Source organism: Balaenoptera physalus (assembly GCF_965194825.1).
Source record: "Balaenoptera physalus genome assembly, chromosome: 12".
Lineage (NCBI taxonomy): Eukaryota > Metazoa > Chordata > Mammalia > Artiodactyla > Balaenopteridae > Balaenoptera > Balaenoptera physalus.
The window spans coordinates 61193142-61219293 of record NC_138897.1 but is presented as its reverse complement, the minus strand read 5'-3'; the positions used below and the strand labels follow the sequence as shown (position 1 = coordinate 61219293).

Below are 26152 nucleotides of genomic sequence, written 5' to 3'. Positions count from 1 at the left end.
GGAGACCCCAAACACAGTAAGATAAGCAAGATGAGAAGACAGAAAAACACACAGCAGATGAAGGAGCAAGGTAAAAACCCACCAGACCTAACAAATGAAGAGGAAATAGGCAGTCTACCTGAAAAAGAATTCAGAATAATGATAGTAAAGATGATCCAAAATCTTGGAAATAGAATAGACAAAATGCAAGAAACATTTAACAAGGACCTAGAAGAACTAAAGAGGAAACAAGCAACGATGAACAACACAATAAATGAAATTAAAAATACTCTAGAAGGGGTCAATAGCAGAATAACTGAGGCAGAAGAACGGATAAGTGACCTGGAAGACAAAATAGTGGAAATAACTACTGCAGAGCAGAATAAAGAAAAAAGAATTTAAAGAACTGAGGACAGTCTCAGAGACCTCCGGGACAACATTAAATGCACCAACATTCAACTTACAGGGGTCCCAGAAGAAGAGAAAAAGAAAGGGACTGAGAAAATTTTTGAAGAGATTATAGTTGAAAACTTCCCTAATAAGGGAAAGGAAATAGTTAATCAAGTCCAGGGAGCACAGAGAGTCCCACAGAGGATAAATCCAAGGAGAAACACGCCAAGACACATATTAATCAAACTATCAAAAATTAAATACAAACAAAACATATTAAAAGCAGCAAAGAAAAAACAACAAATAACACACAAGGGAATCCCCATAAGGTTAACAGCTGATCTTTCAGCAGAAACTCTGTAAGCCAGAAGGGAGTGGCAGGACATATTTAAAGTGATGAAGGAGAAAAACCTACAACCAAGATTACTCTACCCAGCAAGGATCTCATTCAGATTTGATGGAGAAATTAAAACCTTTACAGACAAGCAAAAGCTGAGAGAATTCAGCACCACCAAACCAGCTTTACAACAAATGCTAAAGGAACTTCTCTAGGCAAGAAACACAAGAGAAGGAAAAGACCTACAATAACAAACCCAAAACAACTGAGAAAATGGGAATAGGAACATACATATTGATAATTACCTTAAATGTAAATGGATTAAATGCTCCAACCAAAAGACACAGACTGGCTGAATGGATATAAAAACAAGACCCATATATATGCTGTCTAAAAGAGACCCACTTCAGACCTAGGGACACACTCAGACGGAAAGTGAGGGGATGGAAAAAGATATTCCATGCAAATGGAAATCAAAAGAAAGCTGGAGTAGCAATTCTCATATCAGACAAAATAGACTTTCAAATAAAGACTATTACAAGAGACAAAGAAGGACACTACATAATGATCAAGGGATCGATCCAAGAAGAAGATACAACAGTTGTAAATATTTATGCACCCAACATAGGAGCACCTCAATACATAAGGCAAATACTAACAGCCATAAAAGGGGAAATCGACAGCAACACAATCATTGTAGGGGACTTTAACACCCCACTTTCACCAATGGACAGATCATCCAAAATGAAAATAAATAAGGAAACACAAGCTTTAAATGATACATTAAACAAGATGGACTTAATTGATATTTATAGGACATTCCATCCCAAAACAACAGAATACACATTTTTCTCAAGTGCTCATGGAACATTCTCCAGGATAGATCATATCTTGGGTCACAAATCAAGCCTTGGTAAATTTAAGAAAACTGAAATCGTATCAAGTATCTTTTCCGACCACAACGCTATGAGACTAGATATCAATTATAGGAAAAGATCTGTAAAAAATACAAACACATGGAGGCTAAACAATACACTACTTAATAACCAAGTGATCACTGAAGAAATCAAAGGGGAAATCAAAAAATACCTAGAAACAAATGACAATGGAGACACGATGACCCAAAACCTATGGGATGCAGCAAAAGCAGTCCTAAGAGGGAATTTTATAGCAATACAAGCCTACCTCAAGAAAACAGGAAACATCTCGAATAAACAACCTAACCTTGCACCTAAAGCAATTAGAGAAAGAAGAACAAAAAAACCCCAAGGCTAGCAGAAGGAAAGAAATCATAAAGATTAGATCAGAAATAAATGAAAAAGAAATGAAGGAGACAATAGCAAAGATCAATAAAACTAAAAGCTGGTTCTTTGAGAAGATAAACAAAATTGATAAACCATTAGCCAGACTCATCAAGAGAAAAAGGGAGAAGACTCAAATCAATAGAATTAGAAATGAAAAAGGAGAAGTAACCACTGACACTGCAGAAATACAAACGATCATGAGAGATTACTGCAAGCAACTCTATGCCAATAAAATGAACAACCTGGAAGAAATGCACAGATTCTTAGAAATGCACCACCTGCCGAGACTGAACCAGGAAGAAATAGAAAATATGAACAGACCAATCACAAGCACTGAAATTGAAACTGTGATTAAAAATCTTCCAACAAACAAAAGCCCAGGACCAGATGGCTTCACAGGCGAATTCTATCAAACATTTAGAGAAGAGCTAACACCTATCCTTCTCAAACTCTTCCAAAATATTGCAGAGGGAGGAACACTCCCAAACTCATTCTACGAGGCCACCATCACCCTGATACCAAAACCAGACCAAGATGTCACAAAGAAAGAAAACTACAGGCCAATATCACTGATGAACATAGATGCAAAAATCCTCAACAAAATACTAGCAAAGAGAATCCAACAGCACATTAAAAGGATCATACACCATGATCAAGTGGGGTTTATTCCAGGAATGCAAGGATTCTTCAATATACGCAAATCAATCAATGTGATACATCATATTAACGAATTGAAGGAGAAAAACCATATGATCAACTCAATAGATGCAGAGAAAGCTTTCGACAAAATTCAACACCCATTTATGATAAGAGCCCTGCAGAAAGTAGGCACAGAGGGAACTTCCCCCAACATAATAAAGGCCATATATGACAAACCCACAGCCAACATTGTCCTCAATGGTGAAAAACTGAAACCATTTCCACTAAGATCAGGAACAAGACAAGGTTGCCCACTCTCACCACTATTATTCAACATAGTTTTGGAAGTGTTAGCCACAGCAATCAGAGAAGAAAAAGAAATAAAAGGAATCCAAATCGGAAAAGAAGAAGTAAAGCTGTCACTGTTTGCAGATGACATGATACTATACATAGAGAATCCTAAAGATGCTACCAGAAAACTACTAGAGCTAATCAATGAATCTGGTGAAGTAGCAGGATACAAAATTAATTCACAGAAATCTCTTGCATTTCTATACACTAGTGATGAAAAATCTGAGAGTGAAATTAAGAAAACACTCCCGTTTACCATTGCAACAAAAAGAATAAAACATCTAGGAATAAACCTACCTAAGGAGACAAAAGACCTGTATGCAGAAAATTATAAGACACTGATGAAAGAAATTAAAGATGATACAAATTGATGGAGAGATATACCATGTTCTTGGATTGGAAGAATCAACATTGTGAAAATGACTCTACTACCCAAAGCAATCTACAGAGTCAATGCAATCCTTATCAAACTACCACTGGCATTTTTCACAGAACTAGAACAAAAAATTTCACAATTTGTATGGAAACACAAAAGACCCCGAATAGCCAAAGCAATCTTGAGAACGAAAAACAGAGCTGGAGGAATCAGGCTCCCTGACTTCAGACTATATTACAAAGCTAGAGTAATCAAGACAGTTTGGTACTGGCACAAAAACAGAAATATAGATCAATGGAACAGGATAGAAAGCCCAGAGATAAACCCACGCACATATGGTCACCTTATCTTTGATAAAGGAGGCAAGCATATACAGTGGAGAAAAGACAGCCTCTTCTATTAGTGGTGCTGGGAAAATTGGACAGATACATGTAAAAGTATGAAATTAGAACACTCCCTGACACCATACACAAAAATAAACTCAAAATGGATTAAAGACCTAAGTGTAAGGCCAAACACTATCAAACTCTTAGAGGAAAACATAGGCAGAACACTCAATGACATAAATCACAGCAAGATCCTTTTTGACCCAGCTCCTAGAGAAATGGAAATAAAAACACAAATAAACAAATGGGACCTAATGAAACTTAAAAGCTTTTGCACAGCAAAGGAAACCATAAACAAGACCAAAAGACAACCCTCAGAATGGGAGAAAATATTTGCAAATGAAGCAACTGACAAAGGATTAATATCCAAGATTTACAAGCAGCTCATGCAGCTCAATAACAAAAAAACAACCCAATCCAAAAATGGGCAGAAGACCTAAATAGACATTTCTCCAAAGAAGATATACAGATTGCCAACAGACACATGAAAGAATGCTCAACATCATTAATCATTAGAGAAATGCAAATCAAAACTACAATGAGATATCATCTCACACTGGTCAGAATGGCCATCATCAAAAAATCTACAAACAGTAAATGCTGGAGAGGGTGTGGAGAAAAGGGAACATTCTTACACTGTTGGTGGGAATGTAAATTGATACAGCCACTATGGAGAACAGTATGGAGGTTCCTTAAAAAACTAAAAACAGAACTACCATACGACCCAGCAATCCCACTACTGGGCATATACCCTGAGAAAACCATAATTCAAAAAGAGTCATGTACCAAAATGTTCATTGCAGCTCTATTAACAATAGCCAGGACATGGAAGCAACCTATGTGTCCATCGTCGGATGAATGGATAAAGAAGATGTGGCACATATATACAATGGAATATTACTCAGCCATAAAAAGAAATGAAATGGAGGTATTTGTAGTGAGGTGGATGGAGTTAGAGTCTGTCATACAGAGTGAAGTAAGTCAGAAAGAGAAAAACAAATACAGTATGCTAACACATATATATGGAATCTAAGGGAAAATAAAAGTCATGAAGAACCTAGTGGCAAGACGGGAACATAGACACAGACCTACTAGAGAATGGACTTGAGGATATGGGGAGGGGGAGGGGTAAGATGTGACAGGGTGAGAGAGTGGCATAGACATATATACACTACCAAATGTAAAACAGATAGCTAGTGGGAAGCAACCGCATAGCACAGGGAGATCAGCTCGGTGCTTTGTGACCACCTAGAGGGGTGGGATAGGGAGGGTAGGAGGGAGGGAGATGCAAGAGGGAAGAGATATGGGAACATATGTATAACTGATTCACTTTGTTATAAAACAGAAACTAACACACCATTGTAAAGCAATTATACTCCAATAAAAATGTTAAAAAATAAAATAAAATAAATTTAGCTGCAACAAAAACATTTCTTCCAAAGAAACATATTTTTACCCTAATTAAGTATATAAATCATAATATCTATTATTACATTATACCACAGTGTTTACTTCCATTTTTCATGTAAACTCCTTAGGCCTAATTAAATAGGCCTTAGGCCATTCTAATTTTAACAGGAGCATAGTATAAGGATAAAACCAGCTCTAGTTTTGAAGTTTTTCATTCTTGAGATAGAAGTCTGGCTCCAATGTTTATGTTTGTGGGCATTGGATGAAATGTGCACTTTACAAAATTACTGTGTTAACTAGCAATAATATATGTAACATTTATTAAACACTGGGCACACAGATGTTAAGTTCTACAGATTATTAAAAACATCAAATATGAAACATAAAAATTCATGCTACCACTGCTTTAACCAATGGAAAATCCAAATACAAGGCAAAATAGAATACCGTATCTTTGTTTTAACAATTAAGCAAAAGAAAGGAGTAGTACCAAGAGACTTTGAAGAAATATTTTTTGTTATTTGGGGGTCTTACCATTGCAATTTGAACCTCTCCTCCTGTAGCATATACTTCTCCATCATGATCACCATAAAGAAAAAATTTTACAATGCTTCCATAAAAGAGAGGAAGTGTCTTTATTGTCTTGACCTAATATTTAGTTTTAAAACAAGGATTTAGTATTAATATTTACTTTTAGAAAAACAGGTTTAACAATTACTTAACAGAACTACTTTATGCAAGGAGAAAACTCAGCATCTATCATTAGAAAAATTAACAAAAAAAGCATTCTAATATTCTAATAAAGTTATATTTGTAAAGTTCTCCACTTATTTGTAACATCTTTGAAAAGACACAGTGGCTTCTTCATACAAAAATGTCATAGCTATGCATGTGTCTAAAATGCCCAAAGCCTTCAAAGTCAATTATTATTAATGCAAATTATCTCAAACCCCCATAAATGTTGCTTGCAGACTGTGAACAGTGACTTACAAAGTTATCATTTCTTTCAAATAAATTAGCTCAAAACTTGCCTATAATGTATTTCTTCTCCTTACTTGGCTTGAAAAATCTAAGGGTAATTTCCATTGGTCCAATTCAAAACGTCCCAACTACAAGGACAACGAAAATTTACACCCAACCTACCTTCCAGCCTCATTTCATTTCTGAACTATTTCTCCTCACACACACAATAGGTTGCAGCAACCCAACTCTGTTGCTTGTGGTTTCCCTGCATTTACCTGTCTTTGTCTGTGCTCAGATTATCTTCTCTGAGAAGAAAGCGTTTCACTTGACTACCACACAGAATTTGACAAAACTGATCACTCCCTCCTTGTAACTCTTCACAAATACCTTATTCTCCTGGTTTCCTTCTATCTCACTATCTTATCCCTTTCAATTCTCCTTTGCCAGCTCCTCCTCTTCGTTTTCCTAACCTCTAAATGTTGGAAAAGCAAGCTGTAGCTACACACACTACTTGGAGGTGACCGCATCTGATTCCAAAGCTTTCGATATACGATGATGAGAGTGTCACATTTGTGCATTTATTACCTTCATAATTACCTCTGAAAACCTGAGCCTTTACCTCTTTCAAGTTCCATACAAATGCCACTTCATGCACAAGGAATTGCATGATTTTACCCTCTTCTCCCAGGGCAATCCGAGGTCAGAAAATTCTCTCCTTCTAAACTATGAGCACTATTCATTCTCTCTTTTCATAGCACTTACCCCCTTCTTACCTATGATTATTCTGCTTAGGTTATCTCTGTTTTCAGGCTGTAACAGCCTGAAGGACAAAGGACATCCCCTAGATCTCTGCATTCTCTACAATGCAGTCAATAGCACAGTAACTCACGAGCAGCACTCAATAAAAATTTGCTGAAAAATAATTTCTCCATATCACAATTAAAAAAACAAAACGGAATTCTCCATTTGAGTAAAGTTTAGTGCAAGAAACAATAAAAACCTTGTTAATTGAGCCTTTGGCAAAAATCAAGTTTTTTATAAAATGTCCTGTTAAATTACGTAATTAAAATCCGTTTGGCCTTTTCGTTCTTTTCTGGCTCCTGAGGAGCCAAGAGTAAATATATTAATTTTGGTTGTTGATAAATTCTAATACATCTAATTTAGTTTCAAATTCTACTAAAAATTAAATCTAAAATTAAGTTAAACTTACCAGCTGTCCTGCTTTGTATATTTTTCCATCCCATTCTATTGCTGAATAAGTCGCCCAGGGGCCCTGCTTTTTAGAAGGAAGATCAGGACGTGTAATTATTCCTTTAAAAAGTGTAAATTTTATTTGTTTGTCATACTTTTCATGACAGTCCTTCAGCCATAAAGCAAATTCTCTGTCAATCTTCATTCGCTGCTCCTGTAAAATTTTAAAATGTTCTATGAAATATAGCTACTAGTAAACAAATACAACCACAGACACTTCTCATTCATTTCATTTTTCCTTCCACATACCTGCCCACCCCAGAAAACCTAATAAAAAACTAAAATATTTTGCTGGATCCTTCTCCCATACAAATTTAGATTTCTATCAAACACATTACTAAAGAAAGAAAAATCTTTGCTACATCCTTGGGTCCAAGGTCTCAATGGTCAATATCAACAAAGATTTGCTTCCTTGTTTTAAATCCTAGGATATACCAAAAAATGACAAACACTGGCTGCCTAGGATAAGGAGAACTAGCTGATTAGGGGAAAAGGGTAAGTGGAAGCTTTCTTACTGTGAACGACGCACATTCTCAATAGGGCAATAAAAATATTTTTTATGTATCAGGCACAGATTTAAATACATATAGTACTTAAATGTATATATGGTATATCTATGGTATTAAAATGTCATTGGGGGGAGTGATTAGGGGGAGAAAAGGTCAAGAAAGCTCTTTTATAAAGTGATAGTGAAAAAAAGGTAAAGAAATATTGCTATGCAAAACACATCTTTTCTTTTAATTATGTATTATATATCTATATTTATTCAGAAAATAAATCATAAAATAAAAATTGTTTTCTAATAATACATAAGAAGAAAATGTGCTACTGCTTAGCATTCTTCACCCTGATGGAAGACAGTATAGAGATTTACATTCCAGCATAAGGTGCTATATACTTGTTTAATGCCTATCTTTAGGAGAATGAGTAGGGAAGATAATCTCTACATCACATGCTTTCACAGAAGACTTTGCATAAAGTTATAGAAGTTCATTTCCCCCTATATATCTTATTCCACAATATACCATTTCCAAATGAAAATGGGGCAAAACTAAAACTGATTTCAGCTTAAGTTTTTGCAGCTTATAGTCAAAGGGCCAGTAAGTTAATCACCAAAAAAACCCCCCAACTTTTGGTTTTAAAAAGTTATTTGAATAAGAAGTAACATGTACATGGTAAACACTCAAAAATGGCATATATCTTCAAGGAACTCTTCCCCCTAATCTGTTCCCAGGTACCAACTCCTTCCTGAATCAGCAAATTACTGTTGTCACTTTGTCAACTTGACAAGAATATAAAATTATTAACTAGGAATGGGACAGTCCGCCTACCAAATTTTTATGCTGTATTTCAATGTACAGCCCTTGTATTCGATAAAATTATATAAGATTCAGTAACTTTTTATTAAGAGCAAAATGAATTTCAACATGTTGTAGGGATGACTGACTATAAATACTGTGTGTCATGTATTGTGCTTATTGCTTAAGCAATTTTAAGTTCAGAATAAACGCATCCATCTCTTGGCAACTTAACATTAAACTACTGAAAGAGTAGTATCAAGCAAAAGTTTCTGAGGTAATTAGGTAAAATAAAAGTACACTAGTTCTATCCTACTTTTTAAAAAATTTATCATTCTTTTTCTATTGATTAATGCAGATTTTAATACTGATCAATCTCACAGCACCTTTTAGCCCAAAGTATTTCATAGTTCTACCTCAATTTTACCCCCAAGATTAGATTAAAATTGCATATTTAGGTTATTAATATATAAACACAGCTTTTGTATTAGATAAAATTGTTCTTATATGCTCTTATCAAATGGACATGGTTCTGTAGCTTCTATTTACTATGTCAAGGTACTGATGAAGATCTGATAAAAGATCTGTAAATTTTATCTGAACAAGAGCTAATCAGTTTGAAATTTTTGAGTGAACACATAAATGCTCATGAATGAAAATTTATACTCCTGATTAAATAAAATGAAAAGTATGCAAATTGTCAGTACAAATCTACACTACTAGTGACTTTTGTTGTACTTAAAACAGAACACTTGCAAATATTCAAAACTTGATACTTAAAACCATACCTGTCCATTTAAAATCCTTGTAAAAAGGGTGTTCTTATCTTTCAATTTTAGCTCAAGATCCATAAAGGTCAGTTTATTTGTGCTGACCTGGAATTTGTCATTAGTGAATAATGCACCAGATATCCTATTGTAGCACTCAATCGGTGCAAGCCCTCTCTTCTTAGGAGGAGTACACCAGTCAAAGCTTGAACAGAACAAAGTATTAGTTAGTAAAAAGATTAGATCACAAAACAATGTAATTTCAGCAAAAATCAGAACTTACTCTTCAACAGATGTATATGGTATTAGTCGTCCATTCCAAAAACATTCAAAAATAGGTCTTTTCCCTCTTGCTGCTTTCTCAAGTATGAAACAGTCATCATCATCGTCTTCATCTTTTAATTCTAGAACAAAGGAATATTGGAACAAAATGTTTGTTGCTATAAAGTATATGCAATTTTTACCACTGAGAAATCAATTTCTGTAAGTGAAATGTTAAAGCTACTTCAGAGAAATGGTGACAAAAATTCTTATGATTTTTTAACATTGCATTCTATAAAACCTAAAGGTGGCTTTATTCTGTTTGCCCTCAAAAAGGCAGATTTTCAAAGTGGTTCCACATTACCAATAGTGTTTCTCATTACAAAGTCAATAATTACTTACATACTAATCAATCTGTGTTTGGAGTACTATACTAGCTACTGAGCCTGCAATCTTTAAAACCTATTTATAAATATGGGAGCTTGAATCCTGTACCTAAACCACAAGCTTCACAACTCTGTCAGAACCAGCTTACTTACATAAAAATCATCTGGAAAATCTACAGTATCTAGCAACAGCAAGTTTGCCTAGCTTGGACAAATTAATAATACTGAATGTAAGTTTACTTTATGATACAGCTAGAATTATAACCTATGTTATAAAGCACAACTGTTTACATTTTTATGTTTGTTAGTAATACATTTTCATATATTCAGATAAATTAGATTCAAACATTCTGATCCTGACATGGTAATACCTCAGTCATTCTGGCATTAATCATTCCCCCCACCCCAAATAAAGCCTTCTTCTCCCAAAAAAACTCTCACAAGTCCATCACAAGTAAATATTCCTTTCAATCACACCATTTCACTTGCTCTTAGAGAACCCCTCTGACCTCATTCAACTTACTGGCTATTATTTTAAGACATCATTTAAAGAACTTTATCTTTTTGTCTATAAGCATGCAAAAATTACAAATGGCAAATGAAAAACATGCTAGAGACTTCACAGGAGGGAAGGTCACTGAGTAATAACATGTATGAGCACTTACTAAACAAAGTCGGGCACTATTCTGAGGACTTGAAGCAGTTTCTTATTCAACCCTCACAACACGTCTATGAGGCAAGAATTATTACCCCCCCATTTCACAGATACTGAGGCAGGCAGTACTTTGTCAAAGTTTACACAAAGTGGCCAAGATAGGATTCAAATCAGGAAATCTGGTTCCAAAACCCACAATACTAAGGTTATACTAAAGAATTATCCTGAATGAGAAAATTTAATACTGTTAATCTATGAAAATTCAATGCAATCCCAATAATACCACTAGGATTTTTTTAAAGTGAAAGTACAATACAAAGTGATTCCAAAGCTTATCCAGAAGAGCAAAAGATTAAGCATTAAGAATTTTCTCAAAAAAGAACAATAGTGTCTTGCCCTATAGATATCAATATACAGTATAAAGGACAAGAAAGTATCACTGCTCATGTATAAAAACACAAAATAGGGACTTCCCTGGTGGCACAGTGGTTAAGAATCCGCCTGCCAATGCAGGGGACACAGGTTCGAGCCCTGGTCCGGGAAGATCCCACATGCCACGGAGCAACTAAGCCCGTGCGCCACAACTACTGAGCCTGCGCTCTAGAGCCCGCGAGCCACAACTACTGAGCCCACATGCCACAACTACCGAAGCCCGCGCACCTAGAGCCCGTGCTCCACAACAAGAGAAGCCACTGCAATGAGAAGCCTGCACACCACGACAAAGAGTAGCCCCCGCTCACAGCAACAAAGACCCAATACAGCCATAAATAAATAAATAAATTTATAATAAATTAATAAATAAAAACACAAACTAGATCAATTCCTTACAGTAAAATATCCAGATCTATGCACTTATGGGAACTTTATATTATTATGAAAGTGATATTTAAACTATTACAAAAATCATAACGTTCAATAATTGGTGTTAGGAAACTGGAAACCCACATGAAAAATATTAAGTTAACCCACACACAAAAAAGATTAGAGATGTGTCAAAGATGTAAACATAAAATGATTAAGAAAAAAAACCACAGGATCTTTTTTATAATCTTGAGGTATAAGAAGCCTTTCTATAGCAAGGCAAAAATCATAAAGCATAAAGAAAAAACTAGTATGACTAAGTAAAGTTTAAAACTACTTTATAAATACCTACAAAGATAACAGGAAGACAACATGGAGACTATATAAAGGATTACTATGCAGTACATAGCTAAAAGTTCAGTTCAGGAAGAGATCTATGATAAAAGAATATATAATCTTTCTTAAAGCCACTGCTTTATTCATCTGGAAATGAATATACACAAAAATTAAGAATTATAAAAATTATAAATACTTTAATAACTTAAGATTTGCATGAGGGAAAAAAGTTTTTAAATTTATCTAACCTCAACAGCCCAACTAATAATTATTATTAAGAAAACAAATCACTATCCTAAATCACAACTTCACATTTTGTAGCTAAGATAAGAGATTAACATACTTGATGGAAAGCATGGATCATCAGGGTACGTTTCTCTATCATACAAAAAAGGGTGATATCGGATAATCCCTTCCACTACACCATCTCCTTCAACATGAGCCTTGAACTCAAAACTATCGGCTGCTGTATTTATATACAACGTCTGCATGTCATCTTGTATTTCCCTTAGGTTGATAATCTTAGGTGTCTTCCCCTTTTCAAACATAGAAATCTAAAATAAAAATAAAACAAAAACAATTAAATTCTATAGTGACTTTACTTTTGTTCTCAGCTATGATCCAACAACAGAACAGGCAAAAACTACTTTTATTTGTACAAGTAATCATCTAGCTTATTGAAATACATATATATTTTTATTTGGATTAAATAGCTCTAAGTAGCATCTCAAAAAAAATATACTACAAAAAACTGAAAGTAAGCAAAGAAAGAGCAAAGCAGAGCTGAAGGATATATTAAGTGATGAGTACATTTAATTCAAGGTTTCCTGCTAGAGGTAGGAAGTGGGATAAAGATGTACATGAAATTCTTCCTGATGTGTGGGCAAAGATACTAAGAACTCAACACTCAAATATTCTTTTCTTCTGAATCTTACTTTACCGTTATAAGACTTCTGTGAACAAAAGAGAAACTATTTATTTCTTTTCTTCCCTGCTTTTGAGACATGATATTCAGTAACAGCTCATATCTCTAGAGAAGACAGAGAAAGGAGAAACCATATACTACAGTCAACAAAGGTTCCACAAAAATATATCTAGGAATAATCTCTTTACTTGGATATCAAATTAGGAAGTGTTTTGGTAAAAGACAAGGACAGAGAAGTTGCCTATTTACTGATTTTTCTTGTCCAGAGTAACTTGGAACTAGAACAGATACCTAATAATTCACAATACTTGAAGAAATAATTTTATCTTACTTCAATATCAATGTTGTTGAAAGGTCCAACTTCTTTTGATGTACGTTTTTCATTTCCTTTTGGGCCATGAATATAGTAATGATAAATATGCCTAAAACATAGAAAAATAACTTTACACTTTTAATTCACATAAAATTACAGTTCATCTCATCTTCTACCAAAAAAAATTCTATAACTACTATTTGGCAGTACCTACTAGGTGCCAAGCACTATACTAAGCATTTTTAAACAGAGTACACCATTTAATGGTAAAAACAATCCTGAGATTCAGGTATTATTACCCTTCATTTTATATAGAAATCGGAATGCAAGAAAAATATATAATTTAATTTGCTTAAGGTCACAGAATTATAGAGTTGGGGGGGCTTCAATCCAAGTCTTTCCAACTTCAAGGCCCAAATACTTTAAGTATAGTTTATCAAAAAAACTAAAACTAGAAGTTAAGAGGCTATAATTCTACTTGTTAGGGATGTTCTACAAAGGACTCAAATATCAGGGAGTATACAGGATTGGGTATCTTTAACTTATGTCCCCAACATGAGAGTATCATTCTGTAACTCTCATCTTTCTTCTCCTGTGACACTGAAACAATCTTATGCCAATACTCCTAAAACTAATAAATTCAACATTATCCCATCAAAAACCACCACTTCAGAAATCTTTGTTATTTTATTTTGGCAAATGTTTCAAAAGATTATATTTGGGGGAGATTATTCACCTCTCCCCATATCCCGTATCACATGTGTAATTATTCCTCAAGCAGGAATTTAAAATATTCCTTCATATGAATTTTAACTTTTTAAAATTACATTAATTGTCCTAGTTTAAAACACTACTAAGATAAAAGGAAATCACTGAAAATCATGAGATCTTTCTTCAGACATCTCAGAAGTGTTAACATCATAGTCAACAATAAGTTTACAACCATACATTAAGAAAGAGTGCTATAAATAGCTTAGCAAGTGTCTATTTCAAAGAATGGTTAAAGTTATACGTCATTCTTTTTAAAAGCAACAGTTAAGTTATAATTATGTCATTAATGTACACTGAATTCCTTCGGTTAAGAAAAATAATAAAATAACTAATAAAAGACGTTCTTAGAGAAGAAACATTCCGAAGTCCTATTTAAAACTCTTGTGTTACAAAGCCAATAAACATCAGTATTCAAGAAAAAAGGCATTCCTAAAATCAAATTTATTTCCCCATAAAAAATTTTAATTGTTAATATATATGTATAAAATAGAGAATCGCAAAGTAAGTACAACAGCCCTTTGAATAAATAAGAAAAGATACTTTCTTTAAAAACATGAATTTTGTACAGTATACCCATTTTTGCAAGACTAATTAATTCAGGCTAATACAAATTATGGAAACAATCCAGTCAAAGGTCTACACTGTGTAACTACAGAGGAAAAAACTTAAGAGCCATTAAATATATATACTTCTGATTTGATCTAATGGAATATATGCTCTCTAGAAGTTTTCCTGGAATAGATACACAAAGATTTATTTTCAGTATTACTCATGTCATACAGGCACATACAGATTTTTTTTTTTTATTTTAATAGACTCAATACATTCATTCAGTAAACTTTTATTGAGCATCTACTATGTAACAGGAAACACTGGGATACAGCAGTGCATAAAAAATGACAGACATTCCAAGGCAGACAAAAAAATAAGTAAACTGTGTGGTATGGAAGATTATAATACATGCTACACAGGAAAGGAAAAAGGGGGGATCTGGGAGTGATGAGCTGAATTGGATGAACTCAAGTTTATTTTAAATGTTATCACAGTTGTCAAAAAGCATGGGTCTCATATTTGTGTTTGTAATGACCAATACATTACCGGTGACTGGTGCATTATTTACAGAATACAGAACCATTTTAACGTTAACATCAGAGTAATGGTTCCTGTACTGAAGGGAAGGAAATGGGATAGGAGTAAAGCAGACAGCCAAGAGGCTTCAATGTCTGTAATATTTTCTATCTTAAGAAAGATAAGAAGAAACATGTCCTGAATCAAATGTAAATACTTACGCTAACTGTCTTGTCCAAAGAAGGAAATAATTTTTCAAGTACTGTATGTGTTCTGGTTGTACCCCTGTGATAACCACAGCAGTAAAGCTATCTTTTTCCTTCTCCTCTGAGATAAGATGCTGTAGAAATCTTTCATCATCATTTGTAATGTGAACAGAATCAGACGGCTACAAGAGTGAACATAAAGTACAACACATTACATGCACCTTAACTGTAATTAACAAATAAAGTTTACATCAACCTTTAATGTGATTCACTTGGATAATTTCAAATACAGGCTTCAAAAATCTTTTGGAGGAAAATGGCCAATTGCAAATCAGCTGAGTGTGTGACAACAATGCTGTGAGGAGAGGGAAACTTTTACACAGATGGCTAAACTGGCACACATCAAGGAGAATGCTACACCATAATGCTACACGAATTGGCGAATCATAAAGAAAAGGGTAAAGAAAAATAAATACTGAGTTTAAAAATGCACCCCAAAATTCAGAACACTTACCCTAAGGTGGAATGAGTCCTTGCTTGGGGTACCTACCATTTAACTTGGTCAGGACCAATGCCCAGCCAGCCCTCCAAGGTCAGGAAAACTAGAATGCAGCCTGAACCCAGCTGGCTTAGCCCAAAGGCACTCTGTTTAAAAGGGAGTAAAATCATCCTGGGCCCCAGTCCACTTTCAGAGAATATCTACAGTTTGCAGAGGGAAGTGGGGAGGGGGGAGTGGGGAAGTGTTTGAGGATAAGAATTACAAACTTCTCAGTTTTTACTATGAGTCTGTATGTTAAAAATTGCATGCATATATATACTATATAAGTTGTACACATAAAAACTTATAAGGCTAAAGATACACACTGAACTATTATGTCTAGGAAACTGGTTTTCTTTTTTTAGTAAGTGTGTATTATTACTTTCTTAATAAAAAATAAAAACCAACCCTCCAATACGATTCCAATGCATCCCTACACACTAAATTACTAATATTATAGCTACAATACATAATATGTAAGTAACATTTTATACAGTTTGAGAGTTAGTAGATTAGCTTGGGTTTACTGATGATGCAGGTTCATTATCCAAATATTTGGATAGCAGCTTCTAAGCCCTATGACTCAACCTGGGCATGAGGAAAATAGGGTTCAAGATAAAAGAAAGACAGCATCCTTCCTCCCTACAAATTCCATCTAATAGATGAGAAACAAATGATTATAAAACAATGTGCCATTAGAAAGCTATAAGCCAAGAACTACAGAGTTAAAAAAATAAAAATGGGGTGACATTCACCCAGCAGATGACTTAATAAAAACATCCCAGACCAATGAGAACATGAAGGATTTGAGACTATAAGGGATACAAGGTAGTTTAGAATATATGTTAAACATATGATGAAGGACATGGCTGGAAAGGCTGAATCAAGCAGTGGAAATGAGTGGAAGAGAGGATAAATGAAAGGAACTATTTTAAAAGAATTAAATGTGGTGAATGATTAACAACAAGGATTACAATTACTACTATACTGTTAATGGCTGGAGGAAAAGGGGAAGAAAATAAGAAACGCTTATAGATATTTGATTTCAGATGTACCAAAAGGGAGTTATTTACAGAACCCCTGGAGAGGGACATCTAACTGAAACTGGAAATGCGTGTGCTAGATAGGATCAATTGGTATTCAGCTGCCATTTGTACCACCTTATGTTGTCCCCTCCCAGGCTGCAGAGGATGGAAAGAAATCCAAAAACGTCTATTTCTCAGAATCTTAAATTTTTGCTTGTGGATGCAAATTAGGTTTCACCAATTAGATGTACTAGCCAAAGATTTAGAAGGGAAAAATGAGGCAAAGGCCATCTCCTGAGGTTTCTTAAAAGTTTTCTGTTACCATGCAAGGTACTGAAAGACCAGTATCCAGGTTCCAGCTTAAGCATCAGCACTGATACAGCACTAGTAATGGCCAGAAATTCTGTGTCCATTGTTGGAGCAATTGTGGCAGCAAGACTTTTCCAACTCCTGGATCAGAGACAAGGTATTGTGTTTCTGAATTCCAGATTCAGCTGTGGTCCTCCAGCTACATGATTACAGCAGATGTTGCAGCATCCCTAGAAGGTCAGTTTGGAATATCCTGGCATCATTCTACAAGACTCAGCCTAAAGATCATTCCTTCAGCCCTTCCAATAATCATCTAAGCATCTAATTCCCTTTATGAAATCCTTTTCTGTTTAAAATGGCCAGAACGGTTTCTTCCCTTTAAGGAGTCCAGACTGATTCAATGTTTCAATCTTAAGAAGAAAGTCTTGACAAGAAATACATATTTGAGAACTGCTGATATTAAGTGGTATATATAAGAATGAATATATATATATGGGGGGGGGCGCGTGCGTGCTAGCCCCCATAGATCAAGAACCATCAACCCCCCACACACAGTAGTAACTGATAACAGCTTAGGAATAGAGGAGGAGCCCCCAAAAAGTAGGCTGGAAAGGACAGGTCAGAAAAAGAAAAGGACTAGGGACCTACTGGTACCCATGAAATGTTTGCTGGGATGAACTAAGCACAAAACACAGGAAAAGCTGGAAGAAATGATGACCCAAGAGACCTCAGTACTATCCAAGCTTTATCATATGTATACAGTTCTGAAAAAAATCACTTAAATTCTCTATTTCTATTTTTCACCAGTTTTAACGCGGCAAATAATATTTCCACCAATATACTTTATAGGGCTTTGTGATTTTAAGATAACATAGAAAAGATAAGACAGAATACTGTTACATAAACAATGTTATTAAGGTATGTAAATTGTTAAATAAATGCAATAAATTTAAAGAGGAAAAGGTGGAATGAGCAAAATGAAGAAATTTCTCGGACAGAGGATAATGTTCAGTTATAAAGAAAGTAAAAGTAGCTAATAAACATGAAAAAAATTCAGCCCACTAGTATGAAAGAAAAGGTATTATTTTCACTTATCAAACTACTAACATTCTGCTATCATTCTTCCCTCCCCGCTTTGTTCTTTTGAAAAATAAGGAAATGATCCAACAGGCACTTCCAATATACCTTTGTTGGGAGTGTATATGATTTGGGTTCAACCTTTCAGAAAAGTGACTTCGTAATATACACCATAAATGTTTCTAAGTTCAAATTCCTTATAACGGTTATAAAAATTCTAACAATTTATACGAAGAAAAAACTGCAATTCAGGCAACATGTTATGCAAAGATACTAATGGCAGTGTCTTTATAATTATAATAAAATCCTTCAAGTAAGCTAAATGCTTAACAGAATAGTGAAATTACTGTACATTTAGCCAAAGATACTATGAAGCTATTAAAAGTGTGTTGTGTACCAAAATACTTTCTAAAATGAAGAAATACTCAAAATATTAACAAATCAGAGCTCAAACCATAAGTATATGACAAAGTTAAACTAGAAGAAAATTCAACTAAATATGTCATAAGTACTTTTTTCTGGTATTTGAGACTATTTTTATTTTCTTTATAAAATTTTTTACAATTTGCTTTATAAGCAGAAAAGAATTTTTTTCAATCTTACTTTTAAAAAAGGTTTTAAAAAATTTAAAAATTCTAAAATGTTTCAAACAGAGAAAAGTTGAATGAGTAATACAACAAATACCATGTGCTCACCACCAAGATTCAAATTTGTGAACAGTCTCCTTATTAAAATGAGCGTTTGAATTCAAATTTATAACAGAAATAAGTTTCTCGTTTACTTATTTCTCTGGAGCTCAGATTTCTTAAAAGTCTATTACCCTATCACTGTTTTCTACTTTGCTTCTATGATTATTATACAACAAATATTTAAAAACTCAAACTCAGCGCAAGGAAAAAGGTTTACAATCTTATGAACAATTTCCAGAAAGCTTACTTGGCTTTATGAGAAAATCTGTTTTCTGAAGACTTCAGCCTGAGAAAGCACATAAATGATCACTTCTGCTATTCACATAATTAAAAGAAAAGTAATAAAAATTTAATTTGAAAATTCCATATCTTCAAGTTTTTAAAATGACATTAGTATCTTAGAAAATGAAAAAAATGTTCTTGTCTTATCATCCATCCAAAGTAATGAATCTACAATTACTGAGTTAAAATGTATTGTACCTTTCTGTTTCTAATATATCCGCTATATATTGCCTCTTTATTTTTCTCCTTCTTCTCAAAATCTTCTTTAGAAAGTACAAGTTCATGAACATCCTGGGAATCTGCAGGTTTGCTTATCATCTGTTAAATATTAAAAAGAGTACTTTATAAATTCCCACAACTTAAACTGGATAACTAACACATTTAGAAAGTCAACCTCAAAATATTTTGATCAACTTTCACTTTTAAGAAATATTTTTACTTACTCTGGCTGATTGTCCAACAAAGAAAACAGCCTGCTTGCCCCCAACACCAAAATAGGAAATATCACTATTTAAACTGCGTGGCACTGGTAGTGGTCGAACATATCCTGAATGATCACTAAAATAAAACATTACATTAATGCAATGATGTTAAACAAACTACTCAGGTGCTAAAGGAAATTGTTATAGCAGTTTTATTAAGTGTTAATAAAATGATCCCCGAGCCAGATAACGCCCCTATTCAAATGTAAAAGAATCACAGCCAAAAGCCAAAACATCATCTAGTCCAATGGATCTCAAAGTTTATTACCCAGACCAGCTGCATCAGCAACACCTGGAAACGCTAAGAAATGCAAATTCTTGGGCCCACCCTGATAAATCAGAAAATCTCAAATATCTGTATAACTCTACAATCTTCCCTTCAAAATTGTTTACTCCTTCAAAACTCATTAAAATATTGCCTCAATACTAATGGGAATTACAGCAAAGAGATTCTTATTTCCATGTATCATGACAAACGAAGAGCTCTGATTGAACCTCCTACTGCACCATAACAACACTCCGGAGAGTAGGCATCCCTGGTCTCTCGAAATATAGGCAAGATTGCTAGGGACACCATTTCCCAGTATCAGAAATAAGCAGAACTGGGGATGAGGCTGGAACCACTATTACACCAAATGGAAAGGTTAGAGAGCAGATGTGGCATAGCTGGAAAGATTTAGAGAACACAAAGATACATTCAAAAACACTTACCCATAAGAAACAAAGAAAAAAAGGAATGAAAAATATCAAAGTGGGACTAAAAACATGAACGACTGAAGGATAATATCTCACACACAAGTTTAAATGTACTTGGAGAAAGAGAGGAGAGAACAGATAAAAGCTGCAAATATTCTCAAACCACTAAAAGGCATAGATCCACAGATTCAGACCAAAAGAGCCCAAACAGGATACATAAAAAGAAATCCACATCACAGTGAACACTAAAAACAAAACAGAAGAACTAATAAACAGACTGAGAGAGAAATGGCTTTGCAGGCTTTGACAGCAACAGTATAAGACAGTGGAATATTATCTCCAAAGGGCCAAGAGAAAAGGTCAATGTAGAACTGAGAACTAGGACTAAATAAAGAATTTACAGACAAAATCCAAGGGAATTTACCATTAAGAGATTTGCTCTAAAGGAATGTTCCTACAAGCACAATCTGACATACAAGGTTATCATAATATGGTAAGTACAAAGGTAATTTTTAAAATATGTGTTAAAAAATTTTTCATGTGTTGTTAGAAAAAATGGTGAATATAATTTGTGGGATTTCCGAAGTCAGACTTGAAATACTAGACAACAAAAGTATAACTTTGGGAAGGAAGTGATCAGAGATAAAGTGTTCCAAATTTTTTAATATGGGAGAAGGGAGGTGTTTTTTTAAATTTTGAAGTATGATGTTAATATGCATTTTTAAATTTCAACGACAACCAGGAAAACAAACAGATAAATTCTAAAATATTAAAAGAGAAAAAAAGGTAGAACAACATTTTCAAAAGCAACAACAAAAAGATGCAATGAATTTAAAAACAAAGAAAACAAAAACAGAGAAATAATGGGATAAATAAAAATATTTTAATTGGTATAAAAAGTTCTCATCCATATATCAATAATCAAAATAAAGACAACAGTGACCAGGTAAAACACCATAACACCAGACCTACAAAACAAAGCACACAAAAAATAGCCCCCTGACAACATACAAAGCAACCGCCATACACAAACTCATCTCCACACAACAAAGACACAAACCTGCCCCCATGCAAAAAAGCATGCGTATACACAAACACCCCACACAATACACAAACCACACAACATGCATGCACACTTACAGTGCTCCCCCAACACAAACACACAATGTATACAACACCAACTATAAAAAGAACATCTTAAAAGAGTCAGAGAAACCATACATTCCGAGAAACAAAGATAAGAATGACAATGGATTTTTCATTGTAAACTGTGCAAGTCAGTAGAAATGGAGTAGCATTTTTAATGTACTAAAATGTTTAACAAAGTCAACCTAAAATTCTATACTCAACAAAAATATGTTTAAAGGGGGAAGGAGGGTAAGAATAGATCCAAACTTTATCAGACATACAAAAGCTGAAAAAATTCACTGAGAGCAAACATGAATTATAAAAACTGTTAAAAGACCTTTAGGAATGAAAATGATACTATGGATTTAAACAAAGGAATGAAGACCACCAGAAATGGTAAATACATGGGTAAACATAAACTGCCTCAGGGACTCAAACTAATACTTGTATATGAATGTTCATAGCAGCATTATTCACAATATACAAAAAAGGTAGAAACAAGACAACCGTCCATTAACCTATGAATAGAAAAATGTAGTATAGCTGCATAATTCAGCCATAAAAAGGGGTGAAGTTCTGATACAATCTACAACATGGATGAACCCTGAAAACATTATGCTAAGTGAAATAAACCAGAAACAAAATGACAAATATTGTATGATTCCTCTTAAATGAAGTACCTAGAATAGGCAAATGCATTGAAACAGAAAGTAGAACTGTGGTTAGCAGCAGCTGGAGGTGCAGAGAATACAGAGTTATCTTTTAATGGCTACAAAGTTTGTTTGGGAAAGACAAAAATCTTTGAAAATACATAATGGTAATGGTTGTAAAACACTGTGAATATAATTAATGCTACCAAATTATACACTTTAATTTAATGTTATACTTTTTTTTAACCACATTTTTAAGAAAACAACTGTTAAAAAGAGAAACTCATAGAAACAGACAGTAGAAAAGTGGTTGACAGGGACTGGGGAGTGTGGGAAATAGGTAGAGGTTGGTAAAAGGGTACAAACTTTCATCAATAAGATGAATAAGGTCTGAGGAGCTAATGTATAACATTGTTAAGTACAGTCAATAACACTACTGTGTAACTGAAATCTGCTAAGAGAGTAGAACTGTGATAAATTAAAGATGTATACTATGAACCCCAGTTGCCAGTAAAACAAAAGAACAGAGTAGCAGCTAATAAGTCAATGAAGGAAACAGTGGAAGCACACATACACACACACACTCAATTTGAAATAAGGCAGAAAAAAGGGAAATGTGGGGAAAAAGGGAAAAATAAACAAATAAGAAAGATGGTAACCAAGAATACTGATAATCACATTAAATGTAATTGGTCTAAACATCCCAATTAAAAGGCAGAGATCGTCAATTTTAATACATAACCAAATGCTGCCTAAAAGAAACACTCTTTAAATATAACGAGACAGTAGGTTAAAAGGTTGGAAAACGAGTTACCATTTCAATACTAATGAAAACAGAGCTGGAGGAGATATATTAATATCGGACAAAGTTAATAAAAGAATATTACCTGGGAATAAAGAACAATGAAACAAATATGCACATAAATAAAATAGACTACCTTTTTCTGCTTGAGTTTTTAAAATTACATTAGACTGTTGAAATAAAAATAACACGGTCTGATATGGTTCTCAATATATGTAGAGGTAACACTTAAAACTAAATTATAAATGGGAGAGAGTTAAAATACCTAAATAATTTGGTGAGATTTCTGTAATTCACTTTAACTGGCAAAATGTCCATACTAAGAGACTGTAATACAGTATTCCCTGGAGCAGCCATTAAAAAATAAATAAATAAATAAAAGATATACTTGAAAACCACTATAAAGAAAACAGTGTAGTAAAATATGTTCAAGTAAACCACAAAAAGGCCAGAAAAGACAAATGCAAAACAAAGGGAACAAATAGAAAAGTTAAAACAGGACATATCTGAGTCCTAATGTATCAATAATTAAAAATAAGTAAATGTAATAGTACAAATACACTAAATAAAACTGACAGAGTGAATTAAAAACTGACCCAACCAGGGACTTCACTGGTGGTCCAGTGTTTAAGAATCCACATTCCAATGCAGGGGATGGGGGTTTGATCCCTGGTCAGGGAACTAGGATCCCATGCGCTGCAGGGCAACTAAGCCTGTAAGCCGCAACTACTGAGCCCACGAGCTCTGGAGCCTGCATGCCACAACTAGAGAGAAATCCGTGCACCGCAACTACTGAGCCTGCATGCCACAACGAAGATCCCACGTGCCACAACTAAGACCTGACACAGCCAAAAGAAAATAAATAAATATTCTAAAAAGACTATAGTCAAAAAAATTTTTTTAATAAATTAAAAAATTAAAAAAAATTAAAAATGACCCAACCGTATGCTGTCTACAAGAAACTCATTTTAAATATAATGATATAGGTATTTTAAAAGAAAATGGATAAGAAAAGATATACCATACAAACATAAACAAAAAGAAAGCTGGAGTGGCTACACTATCAAATAAAATACATTTCAAAGCAAGAAATTATCAGGGACAGAAGCATTATGGGAACTTCCATGGTGGCGCAGTGGTTAAGAATCCGCCTGCCAATACAGGGGACACAGGTTTGAGCCCTGGTCTGGGAAGATCCCACGTGCTGCGGAGCAACTAAGCCTGTGAGCCACACTACTGAGCCTGCGTGCTGCAACTACTGAAGCCCATGCGCCTAGAGCCTGTGTTCCGCAACAAGAGAAGCCAATGCAATGAGAAGCCCATGCACCGCAATGAGAACCCCACACACCGCAATGAAGGGTAGCCCTCGCTCGCCGCAACTAGAGAAAGCCTGTGCGCAGCAACAAAGACCCAACGCAGACAAAAAATAAATTAATTAAATTTTTTTAAAAAAGGCATTATGAAAGGGTCAGTTCACTGAAAAGTCCTAACAATCTCAATTATGCATACAAAAAATAACACAAGTTAAAAATACACAGAGCAAAAATTCAGAGAACTGGAGCTCTTCAATACTCCTCTCTTAGTTACTGTTACACAGAAAATCAGCAAGGATAAGAAAGAACTGAAAAATATTATCAACAGATGGAATCTAATTGAGATTTACAGAATACTCCTCCCAGCAACAGCAAAATACACATTCTTTTCAAGGACACAGAAAATTCACCAAAATATAGATCACATCCTAGGTCATAAAACAAATTTCAACAAATTTAAAAGAACTGAAACCATATAGAGTATGTTCTCTGAATATAATAAAGTCAAACTAGAAATCAACATAAAGACAAGAAAATCTATTGGGAGCATTTGGAAATTGAACAACACATTCCAAAAAAGATCCATGGATCAAAAAGCAAGTTGCAAGGGAAATAAAAGTTACACTGAACTGAATGAAAGTGAAATTACAGCATATTAAAACTTGTGGGATACAGCAAAAGTTGTCCTGAGAAGAAAATTTATAACACAAAATATTCATGTTAGAAAAGAAGTAAAAAAAAACCTGTAAGATTCCACATCAAGATACTACAAAAAGAGCAAATAAACCCAAAGTAAGAAGGGCATAAATAATAAAGAGCAGAAATCAAAGAATTTGAAAACAGGAAAACAGAAAATTTATCAAAGCAAGCACTAGTTCTTTACAAACATTACCAACAACTATATGCCAATAAAATTGAAAATTTAACAAAATGGACTAATTCCTAGTAAAATATAACTTACCAAAGCTAAATCAGTAAGAAATAGAAAGCCAAAATATTCTTATAACTCTATAAAGAAATCAAAGCAATAGTTAAAAATTCCTCCTGCAAAAAACATACCACATCCAAATGGTTTCCCAAGTGAGTTTTATCAAACTTTCGTAAGTGGTTAAAGTATAAATTAATACGATCACTTTGGAAAATAATTCGCCATTACCTTGTAAGTTGGAACATTCATTTTTATATCCTACAAATTCCCTCCTAGGCATATACCTAAAACTTACGTAGATTTGGACCAGGAAATATATATAACAGAATACTACACACACACCCCATATATAAGATAGTACTGCTAACAATTGCTAAAACTTGGGGGAGAAAGCCAAATGCCCACTGACTGGAGACTGGATAAATAAAGTGGGATTCCTTTTTGGTATATACTAAAGATTACATGGTTATGAAAATGAATGTACTACAGACCCACACAAATATGCAATCTTAGTAATCTAATATTAAATGAAAATGCAAGTCCCTTATAGATCAACATATAGTATGATTACACTTTTTCATATTATCAAAAACAAGCAAAATTAGATATATACATTTAACAAAAGGAAACAGCTAACACATATATATGGAATCTAAAAAAAAAAATGGTTCTGAAGAACCTAGGGGCAGGACAGGAATAAAGACGCAGACGTAGAGAATGGACTTGAGGACACAGGGAAGGGGAAGGGTAAGCTGGGTCAAAGTAAGAGAATGGCATTGAGATATATACACTACCAAACGTAAAATAGCTAGCTAGTGGGAAGCAGCCACATAGCACAGGGATATCAGCTTGGTGCTTTGTGACCACTTAGAGGGGTGGTATAGGGAGGGTGGAAGGGAGACGCAAGAGGGAGGGGATATGGGGATATATGTATAAGTACAGCTGATTCACTTTGTTATACAGCAGAAACTAACACACAATGTAAAGCAATTATACTCTAATAAAGATGTTTAAAAGAAAATAAGTAAACAGAAAAACAATTCAAGATACTTGTTAACTT

At 34.2% G+C, this 26152-nt stretch overlaps 1 protein-coding gene across 7 annotated transcripts in view; it reads right to left on the bottom strand.

Annotated features, from left to right (window-relative positions):
• SMCHD1 (structural maintenance of chromosomes flexible hinge domain containing 1) overlaps positions 1-26152 on the bottom strand; it is a 133454-nt gene that overhangs the window by 81469 nt on the left and 25833 nt on the right. For all 7 annotated transcript variants that reach the window (XR_014252077.1, XM_082418557.1, XM_082418554.1 and 4 more), the window contains 9 exons: positions 19537-19651; positions 19292-19411; positions 15189-15355; positions 13147-13237; positions 12234-12444; positions 9735-9855; positions 9473-9656; positions 7346-7540; positions 5707-5820 (listed from right to left, as the gene is read on the bottom strand). Coding sequence is in view for 6 of the 7 variants with exons in the window: in XM_082418557.1 (XP_082274683.1) it covers positions 5707-5820; positions 7346-7540; positions 9473-9656; positions 9735-9855; positions 12234-12444; positions 13147-13237; positions 15189-15355; positions 19292-19411; positions 19537-19651 (1318 nt within the window). In the remaining variant the exon portion in view is untranslated. The remainder of the gene's footprint in view (positions 1-5706; positions 5821-7345; positions 7541-9472; positions 9657-9734; positions 9856-12233; positions 12445-13146; positions 13238-15188; positions 15356-19291; positions 19412-19536; positions 19652-26152) is intronic.